At 27.9% G+C, this 11,330-nt stretch overlaps 2 protein-coding genes across 2 annotated transcripts in view; one reads left to right on the plus strand and one right to left on the minus strand.

Moving 5' to 3' along the window:
• Nucleotides 1–6,189, plus strand: part of LOC132945086 (uncharacterized) — a 42,308-nt gene extending 36,119 nt beyond the window's left edge. Inside the window, exons 4-6 of the mRNA XM_061014712.1 lie at nucleotides 3,914–4,116; nucleotides 5,212–5,343; nucleotides 5,529–6,189. Coding sequence (XP_060870695.1) covers nucleotides 3,914–4,116; nucleotides 5,212–5,343; nucleotides 5,529–5,652 — 459 coding nt within the window. The 3' untranslated portion in view covers nucleotides 5,653–6,189. The remainder of the gene's footprint in view (nucleotides 1–3,913; nucleotides 4,117–5,211; nucleotides 5,344–5,528) is intronic.
• Nucleotides 6,190–7,381: 1,192 nt separating this feature from the next.
• Nucleotides 7,382–9,065, minus strand: LOC132945087 (glia maturation factor beta). The gene is made up of 4 exons (XM_061014714.1): nucleotides 8,807–9,065; nucleotides 8,209–8,299; nucleotides 7,950–8,132; nucleotides 7,382–7,887 (listed from the first exon to the last, which is right to left on the minus strand). The coding sequence occupies exons 1-4, from the start codon at nucleotides 8,807–8,809 to the stop codon at nucleotides 7,745–7,747; spliced, it is 420 nt and encodes a 139-aa protein (XP_060870697.1). The 5' UTR covers nucleotides 8,810–9,065; the 3' UTR covers nucleotides 7,382–7,744.
• Nucleotides 9,066–11,330: the final 2,265 nt, after the last annotated feature.

An 11,330-nucleotide genomic window follows, 5' to 3' on the forward strand; every position in this document is an offset into this window, starting at 1 on the left:
CACGAGGATTAAGCTGTCCAACAGAAAAACAAATAAAATCTAGGTATTTTATTTGAAAAATGTCATTTTCTCGTAAATAATAAATAACAATCACACCAAAAATGTAATCAATTTTCTAAGTTGGATTATTTATTTTAAATGTTATCAACAAAGCATAAGTATATATTATATGAAATTCTATACACTCATCGATTATTTTTACTTGACCAATAATTAGGTATTAATAGTAGGAAAATTAAAACATATTGTAATGTGTTACTTTTTAACACATTTCGAAATTGTTGGAGTTTAAAACATCAATAAATACATTTGGATCGAATGTTGTTTTGTTATTATTTGAACTAATTCCAGGAACAATATAATATAATAGGTATAGAACAAAATATAACTGCTCATTCGAAACATTCAAAGACAAATACATAAAATACTTCTTAAAAATATTTGTTTTTTTCTTTTCTTTTTTATTCACCTTTTGAAGTTGCATCACGAACTCCGTGATCATAAGGCGGCGTTAACACTACATATGTATTAAGTGCACATACTTGAAGGTAACGAAGACTGACAGTATTATTGGTACCCAAATGGAAACCTCGAGGCGAATTCAGCGGCATCCTGTAGGCTGTAATGATAAAATAATTATAATGTAAACACAAAATGTACCAAGTAGTCTATAAAGATTTCAAAATTAACAAGAAAAAAACAAAATCCAATATTTACCGAATATTTTTTCTCAGCGTTTATCTCCATACATAATATTATGTACACCCAGGATACCTAATAAATTATGGTATGATTATACCACAACGACCGTAAACGGTCATCGTACGACTATACAATAATATTATCATGAATCGTGAAGTAATAAATAAATAAATCTTAATATGATACATAAATACATAATATACATCTAACACATCAAGTGTCCCTTGATATAAATTTACTAATAATTTAATGGAGTAAATTAATATAAATCTATAGATATGAAAGTGCAGGCATAAACTATATATTATAAAGACAAACAAATAAGAAATCTCAACTGGCAATATTAAAACTATTTGAACTATCAAAAATTAAAATTATCAAAGTAATAATACCTAGGACATAATAAAATAAAATTTTTAAAAATTTATTATATTTGAGAATCTGTTATAATTGTAGAAGGTACAATTTTTAAGACTTTAAATATTACTTATTAGTTAGTAATACGGATTGGCACAGATCATAGGGATGCTAAGGGTGCTTAGCACCCTGCATTTTAATGCTAGCACCCCGAATCTCGTGCTGATCTTGTCCCTAATTTAAATTTTTTGTGAAGAAAGTTATATTTATAATAAAATAAGCCAAAAAGAATTAACTTTCCTACAAATTCACGCACATCTATACAAAATTGGTTTAAATATTAAATCTTTAATTTATATTATGTTTAACGTTTACTAGAAGTATGAATATAAGAGGAGTGTGAGGAGTGGTAAAGCACCTCACGGCTTTGCTTTGTCTAAAATATTTTGGGTGCTTATTGCACCACCCTAAGCATTACTTAAGCTCGCCTAATATTTTTGGGTTATTTGCACCTATGGTAGTAGAGATTAATGCATTACACACAATAATATGATAAAATGTATTTATGCTGCAAATGGCAATATTATATAGGTAGGTACTAGGTACTGAAATAATATTAACGACAAAAATAAGTAACGTGGCCTTTAATTTTGGTTACACGTACACAAATAAATAAAACGACTATATTTAAGCAAAGAGTAGTTCAAGGTAATTGGAAATATCGATATCAATTATACAAATCTACATTCGGTATATTTTAGAGTTTTACGAACTTTAACTAAAAAATGTATTACAATTATATTATATAATAATATCGGTATTATAGTAATATTATATGTTAATTATTATAAATTGACATGACACGTCGTGTTATTATTGCATGTAACTATATGTTTGTTTTTTCACTATTTGGGAACAGGATATATAGGTACCACACTTACCTAATAATAAGTAATAGGTAGGTAATAATAATGAGTTAAATTCGTGTAAACATATCGTGATTAGGTTTACCTACTATATTATACAAGTATACGCGCGGGTATATAGTCGAGACATCATCATTCATAGTTCAGTTTTATACATAATATTTTGAAAACAAGGTTTCGCCACATGTCGATCACGTTATATAATCTATAATATTATAATTTATAACAATATTGTAATACACAAATAATAATAATAATAATAATAATAATAATACAATACATCGAATGGGCGGTGTTTAAACATTTTAAAATGTTTGCTCGCTACTATACAGTATTTACTGTTCGACCATGTTTCAAATTTCAATCACAGTCAGGCTTCAGGGACTTTAAATACACATTTGATCACCCTCTCGTGTCGTTTTGAACTGCAAAATCAAACAAAAATCATCGCGGAACCTGAAATTTCGACGGTCGCCGGGCGGGGACGATCGACAATAAAAACGAGACAGATGCGCGCCTGCAATATTTATATATATTATGTGTGTGTATTATTTAGCTATACTTACTACGACGACGACAGAATATTACCAGTCCCGACGATCAAAATAATAATATAAATGTATTAATCGGAGTACCTACCAATTTATCGGACGAATCCCCTCGATCCTTATAAATTTATTATAATATTATTTATCTTAATGGGTTTGAGGGTTCTTTTGTGCGCGCCGGTGACATTACATTATAATGTAATATGTATATGTGTGTCGTATAATATTATATTGCAGCGTGTTCGTTCGATGCATCGATTGTTAATCGCACGCCGCGTAAATTTCGACGGTGGTGTGGAGGACTAACGGGTAGGGATAACGAGATGAAATAATAGAAACGTCACCAGCGGAAGGACCGCGGTATTGTGCGTGAAAAAATTTAAATCGGCGCGTGATCTTTACAATTGTATGCGTAGTAGGACTTTCTCCGATCCGTCGACTGATGCGAAGTCCGGCACCATCCAGGAGCCCCCCTTGTATTGGTACGATAATTCCATTTCCTTATGTATAGACGTATTCACGTATATATAGTACACGCATATTGTATATTATTATATTATACACAATACACAGGGTGGCGCGATCAAATAAATCTTTCGTTATGTCACGGTCACACACTCGCATATGTGTCTGTCCATGGGCGATATATTATTTTATTTTTATTATGTAACCTGTCACAGTTTGGAAGGCTAGCTATGCTGGATGGCATAACATATAAAATAGGTATCTAATTTATAATAATATTAAATGGTATATATTTTAAATTTTTCACATGGAGTTTTTCGCCAATGGCCGCAATTATATAATAAACATTTAAAAGCGAGCACGAGCCATCGACGACACGCATAAGACAATTGTTAATAAACCACCAAAATAATATTGTAAGAAGAGCTTCTAAATGTATCAGGTGTAACGAAATAGTCGCGAAATAAAACGAGATTAAAATTGCATATTTAGAATTAAGTGCATATAAGTAGATACCTACTCACGCAGTCACGCGAGTTTCGTACTCATAAAAAGTAACAATTTTGTTAGTTTTTGTGTCTTACAATGTTTGATTATTATGAAATGTAAATTGTTTTACCTATAATTTTTTATTAAAAACACTTTTACAGAGAAATATGTGGTTGTGCAAATTTGTTTTGTGCTTAATTGTATAAACGATTCCAAGTCCATCCCCTAATTTGTCTAAAGCACTAAATCTCCGCCTATGTGCAGGACGTATATAGGACATATGTACATATCTAAATTTAGACGATCTTCGCGTCACTTTAAAGTTCAATTAGCCATTATGCCAGACTTAAGCAACCTCAGTCATATTAATCGAGTCTGCGCATCTTTATACTTATTATTTATTTATTTATTTAATTTCTTACGCAGACTTTACCCGGACTGGGAGACTGGAAGTCGCCCGAACATTCGTCAATCCAGAAATCGTTACTTTTTTACAACCATACCGAGTGCGAGTGCCAGTCAAGAACGGACGACTTGATGCCCAGAGACACAATGCCAACTGCTTCCGTGGTAGACCCAGATCCACCGCTGCCGTTCAGACACAGACCCGAAAAAAATAATCAGAACAGGTAAATTAAAAATTGTATCACATTAATAACTTATAATATATTATAGATATGAAAGATACAGGTACCTTTTCTCACAGGTGTAGTGAGAGTTCAATTTTGAGGGGTGGCATATTTTTCAGACCGTACGGGTACACATAGGGAACTAGGGGGATTGATCCCCGGGCGTAAGATTTTAGGGGGGGGGGGGGGTACGGACCTATGTTTAGTGTTTGGAGTAAGAAGTTGGAACGCTATTTTTATTTCACATAAATTATTCGTAATGTGGTTTATGGCCACATACCTATTATGAAGGAAAGAAAAACAAAGAAATAAAATCATGCGCATTAAAATAATACAAATTACCACAGTGATAAATGCATTTTGCCATTTATTTAATTACGTATGGGCTATGCTCATACAAAAGTTTAATAAGTAATATTTTGACGATTATTATTAAATATTTAATCAGAATAATTTATAAATTATTTCTGAATTCCCGAGTCAAAATTGAATATATAAAATTAAATTTAAATTAAAAATAATATAAAACTTCATAGGAATCATCGTTTAAAAAAACAACATAAAATGCCTATATATTATGAAATTTTATCCAAAATCCCTATTAATCTGGGAGTTCTAACTTCTATTATGAGACTTCTAGAAATTTTCTGAACTACACAGGTTTAAAATTATCCCACATTATCCCGCACTGGAATAATGAACCATTAAATGATATGGTGCAAACATCCCGGTGCTTTCACACCTAACCTATATATTTATAGGTTAGGTTTATTTTTCACACCGGTTTAGTCTAGCGAATTTCTAGTTTGTGTTGTTTAGCAACCCTTCCACTATGAGCGCCTATGGGTATTTTACAAATCTTCTCATAATTTTTTTCTTAGAAATTGAAAACGTATGAAAAATGCCTTAGTTAACTGATGTACATATTAGTAACTAAAAATACTAAACAAAGAAATAAAGTAAATTGTTAAACTGAAAACCGATTGGGGTAGTAGTTAATGGATATAGGTGTATGCCCCTAAGTCCACTTAAGTGTGTGTCAATAACCTAATATACAATAGTCAATAATTGAATAATTTGTGTTATAAAATATAGTTGCAAGTGTCCCACGGAATACACTGTACGTTATTCAACCAACGGTTCATGTTCGTGTGACTGTTTCGACAAACAACGAGAGTGCATCCGATATAAGAAAGGCAACGTGTATTTTAATCATCTCGATAGATAGTAAGTAATATTTATTCTACACACATTTAATTTACTATAGGCACTTTATTAAATCTATTTATATACTAGCCATCGTATAATATGTATATAAAATGTCATTAAATCGCAGAAAATTATTTACCAAAATCAATCATAATTCAATCAAAAGTTTTAACAACTTTAAACATTGTTTTTTTTTTCAACAGCTGCATTACATCGGGTCAGTGTTTGTTGCCAATTTGTGAATATGGCATTTACTCTTCTCGAACCGGACGTTGCCCAAAACAATTTGAGACTCTATATTCGTTACAGAAGAAACATTACTTCTAAGTACCTCTAATCATACTTGAGACTTGTAGTTTGTTTTATAGAAACACAACATAAAATATTCCTTCACATACACAATATACTTATAATACAAAGGTATGTGTGTATATGTATATAAATATATAATACAATATCTACCTATTAATGTGTTCGCATTTTTGTTTAGAATGTAACTTATTACAATTTTTTTTAAGTGTATAATTAATAATTAAACATAATAAATGTTAAAAGTCACTCTTAGTGATATGTATTTATATGATTTGTACATTTTTATTAATAAGTCATTATATTTATTTAATATTTTGTCATTTTAGTTATTATATTTTCAATTTTGTATTAATAAAGCTTTAAAAGTACTGTAATTTCGTAAGTAATAAAATGTACCAGTTTGCTAATTTAAAATGTTATATAGATTTAAATGAAATTTTTTTTATATTTAGTGCATTGATACATACAAGACACAAGTACAATATTAGTAAATACATAAACTCTACTATAAAAATTTGAATATTAATATAAGGCCATCATTATTAATTATATAACTTTAAAAGTTTTATTATTATTATGTTTTTATATTTTAATGATATTTTTTTATGATTATAAAATATATTTTCAATTAGTTGGTCTCATAAAAATATAAAACTAAAAAAAAAATAAATATGAATTAAGTATTAACTTATAAAAAAATACTTATACATAGCTAGTACATTTAATCGGTATTACAGCTGTCATTACAATAAATATATACACTTAACTACTACTTTTTTGTAAAATTTTAAAACGCATTATTTATTTGTCTTATACAATAAGCATATTTGTACATGAAGATCACACTGCATTTTTGTTATTAATTTATAAATAAAGATAATATATACTTATTGAGTGATCATTAATCAATATTATTTTTCAAGTATCTTAAAATCATTATTTATTGATTTTGCTATCCAAATTTAAAATAGTCCTTTTACCATGATTTAGCTGAATAGTTGGTAATTAACCAAGAACTGTGTACTGTGTATATTAAACAGTTGTTATAATTAATAAACACTGACTAATGAATGAATATCACAAATGTCTGGTAACCGTTCCAATGACTAAAAACCATCATAACCAACATTCTAAAAGTAAATGTGATTATGGTCTTGAAACTTGACAAAATAGTGTTGGTGAAAGTTCATAAACATTTTTTTTTAGAATATCATAGTTTCTTTTTAAATGTATATTTACACAACAAAACAATATTTCTAGAAAACTATCACCAATAATATAAAACACAACTCATTATTTATTATAAAAAAGTGACATTCTTTATTATAAGCTATTAGTGAGTGTAATTTTCAAAGAAAAGATTACACTACAGACATCTTAAAAATATAATTTAACAAACTTAAAAATGTATTTTTTAACAAAAAAAAATGAATAAATAATATATATTTATCATAATAAATATATGAACATTGATTAATTTAACAGCAAATAATATGTCTTCTAAAATATTAATCCACTTAAAAATCATCTGTATTAATAATACAATTAGCATGTATAATTGTACAAATAGTTTGTATGATTGTATGTATAAATTATTTATAAAAAAAGTAAAGTAAAAAAATCACACATTTATAATTTAGATAATCTAAATTATTGAAAATATAGTATTTATATCAAAACAGGGGTTCGTTTTTGTGTAAAAAAATTATGATATACAATTTAAAAAAATACTTTATCATAATACACACAAGTGCAAAGTCAAAAGGAATGTTTATAGTGGTTAAAATATTTTAAATATGCCCCAAAGATTAAAGAATAATAATATAAAAACCTAAAATGGTAGTCAATAATTAATGTATAAAATATTTTGATGTGGTACATCAAATATTATAAAAACAAATTGCAATAGACATTGAACAGTTAAATTTTATTTAGTGGTCTGTACTTGGTTCTATCTATTTTAATATCTAAAAGTGTGTAGATCATTTAAAATAAATATGGGTCAATATTTGTTTTAAATTAGTTTATGGTATCTTTTTAAAACTGTATATTAATTTTAAAATCTATTTCATGTCATTTATAAACCATTTTAAATCTATACAAAATATTACTTTCCCATAACACAGTCTTGTAACCACTCATCGGTCATTTCATCCAATTCTCTCACTTCATACACCCTAGTCAAGTTGGCTTCACGTTGTAAGGCCATTTTAGTGCCTGCATACATTATTTGTAATTCCATATGACTATCTAAAAATTAATTACAATTGGTATCAAGATAATAAATTTCATTAAAAACTATTATAAAATACCTCTCGGGGTGAAATAAATGAAGCACATCGGGAATGACACTCGCCCATCTTCATGTTCCATTTTACAGCAGTAAATAATATAACGTGGCTGATGACCAGGTAAAATTTCTCTTAGTTCGTCAAGAGTAACATCGTCCAACATTTCATCTACACATACTTGCTGTTTTTCTCTATCTACTTTCACTATTTACAAATTACAAAACAAAATAAGATTAATCTTTAAAATTAAAAATGTATATTGATATTGAAAATGGCTAACTTATAAGGGCAGCATTTTTTGTTGTTTTACGGAACCGAAACTTTCTCAATGTTTCCTTAACATCATCTCCAATATCACACACTTTAGTACCCTGTAAACACAAAATAATGAAATAGCATAATATCATAAATAAATATATTTAATTAGTAGGAACTTAGGTGAATTTTTATTTTATAAGTATGAGATTCCTGATCTAAAGGGACATGCATGAAATTTAAAAAAATATATATATACTAAATCTTGTAGAATTCTAAAAGTAACTCTACTTATCATAATATATTAATAAATATTATGACTATTAGTTTAAAGTTTGAATTGACATGAGGCAGGCAGAACATTTTTGAAAACTGAATTTTATTATTTGGCTAATGGCATATGGCTTATGGCAATATACCATATTGCAAAAATACTGCACTACTGCATGTCTATTTATTTGAATCACATTCCTGGGTATTCAACATTTTAAAATCGTAAATATAAATAATACTATAACATTTACCAGAAACCCATACTCGTTTTTATACAGTTTTAAGAAATAATAAAATGTAAGGACACAGTTCTTATTATAATAAATTACTATTTCAAATATAAGGCTTACCATTTTACCACAAAAATTATTAGGTACTTAGTTGTACAGTTCAAGTCTCCGGGTCCTGAACACACGTACACAAATCACAGGTACAGATGTAATAGTTAAAAACGAAAACTTCAGATAGGTACTACAGAGATGGATAGATCGAATATTGAAGTATTTAATTAATATAACCCCGCAAATTGCAAGGCTGTAATACTGTGTAGTGTATAATACACAGACGTATATTATCATACAATTTATTTTACACACTAACACTATAATATTTCGTAGGAACAAGTAGATAACACTTGATAACGAAAACATAAAAAACACCACAAAACAACAACAATGTCGACTGGGTTGCTGCTTATTCTGATTGGTTGCTTATATTTCTTATCATTTATCCAAATAAACAATCTACTCTTATCGCTTAAAAATATATTACTACAGTTGTAACACCGAGATTAATAATAGCCACTCTAGGCTACACTGTTTGACCGTGATCAGTTGCATAACTAAAGATCTCAAATGTTTAAATAGTTTTTAACTAACTTGTAAGTCTAATAGTCAGATAGCCTATAGAGTCCATGATTGTCTTGAATCTTGGTCTGTAGTTCTGTACTCTGTATAGTCACTACCATGATCACTATTACTATGTTTCATTTTACATATAGCCATATAGGTACCTAGTACATGCAAACTATAATTTTAGATGCACTATGATTATAATGATTCAATCATAATATTATAGTGGGTATGGCCTAAATTATTTTAGATTCTGAGTGAAACGATGAATGTATTGATTTTACAATGATGTGTGTTTTTTTTTTTATTTTTTTTTTTATTTTTTTTTATTTTTTTTTTTATTTTTGTGTCTGTGTACACGATAAGTAGTCGAAATAATGCTTCGATTTTCGACTTCAGTATTTTGTTCGATGGGAAAGTGAATATCGTTGGTGCATTGGGGAGGTCAAAATTTTAATTTCCCAGTAGTTTTCAAAAGCGATGTGAAAAACAAAAGAAAAATTAAGGAAAAACGGGAATTTTTACGCAAAATCGATTTTTAACAAAATCGATTTTGGTTATTGGTGTAACTCTAAAACAAATGACCGTAGATGCATGAAATTTTCACTGGTTGTTTATATTTGCATTTTCTATACACAATACAATTTTGAAAATAATTTGACTTTTTTTGAACTGTTTACGGACATTGTCAGTTTTCAGTTTTTTTAAATTTTTTTTCTATAAATATCAATAAAATTTTATTTGTTGGGTAAAAAAGCTTGAAAATTTAATAGAAGGCTCCTAGGTTATTGTTTCAAAGGCAGATGAAAAAAATTAAAAATCCTTAGTCACAGTTTTTTTTTATACACGTTTAAAGTTCAAATCTTGAAAAAATACGGAAAAATCACGAAAATTTGCAAATTATTTTGAGTTAGAAATTCATAAAAAATTTTCTTTTTAAATCTAAGATTTTAAAATCTAATACAAGATTCCTCATAAGTTTGTCTAACTTTATCAAAAAAAAAATTTCTACAAGAAAGTCAAATTAAATTTTTATGAGCGTTTTAAATTCATATTTTTACAACATTAGATATTCACTCGATTTCTCATGTACCGATTTCCTTATTTTCTTGTAATTCAAAAACGAATAACTGTAGATACATGAAAATTTCACTGAATGTTTATATTAGCATTTCCTATACACCATACAATTTTGAAAATATTTTGACACTTTTTGAGCTGTTTACGGGCATTTTCAGTTTTCAATTTTTTTAGTTTTTAGATTCTGAGTGAAACGATGAATGTATTGATTTTACAATGATGTGTGTTTTTTTTTTTATTTTTTTTATTTTTTTTTTTATTTTTTTTTTATTTTTTTTTATTTTTTTTTTATTTTTTTTTTTTTATTTTTGTGTCTGTGTACACGATAAGTAGTCGAAATAATGCTTCGATTTTCGACTTCAGTATCTTGTTCGATGGGAAAGTGAATATCGTTGGTGCATTGGGGAGGTCAAAATTTTAATTTCCCAGTAGTTTTCAAAAGCGATGTGAAAAACAAAAGAAAAATTAAGGAAAAACGGGAATTTTTACGCAAAATCGATTTTTAACAAAAAAGAATAATGTCTAATTAAAGGTATATAATGATTAATGAGTCATGATTTGTAGTGAGTCGTGACTTATGATTAGGTACTTAAATTTTTAATCATTGTGACAATTAGTGACGACTGGCAAGTCAAAAGTATATTTTTTTCAATGTTTAAGATTGAAAACTGACAATGTTCGTAAACAGCCCAAAATGAGTCAAAATATTTTCAAAATTGTATGGTGTAAGTATAGAAAATGCTAATATAAACATTCAGTGAAATTTTCAAGTATCTATACAGTCATTCGTTTTTTAACTACAACAAAATAGGAAAATCGTTACATGAGAAATTGAGTGAATATCAAATGTTGTAAAAATATGAATTTCAAACGCTCATAAAAATTTAATTCGACTTTCTTCTAGAAATTTTTTTTTTGATAAGGGTGGAAAAACTTATGAAGA

The sequence above is a fragment of the Metopolophium dirhodum genome, chromosome 5 (assembly GCF_019925205.1).
Source record: "Metopolophium dirhodum isolate CAU chromosome 5, ASM1992520v1, whole genome shotgun sequence".
Classification (NCBI taxonomy): Eukaryota; Metazoa; Arthropoda; class Insecta; order Hemiptera; family Aphididae; genus Metopolophium; species Metopolophium dirhodum.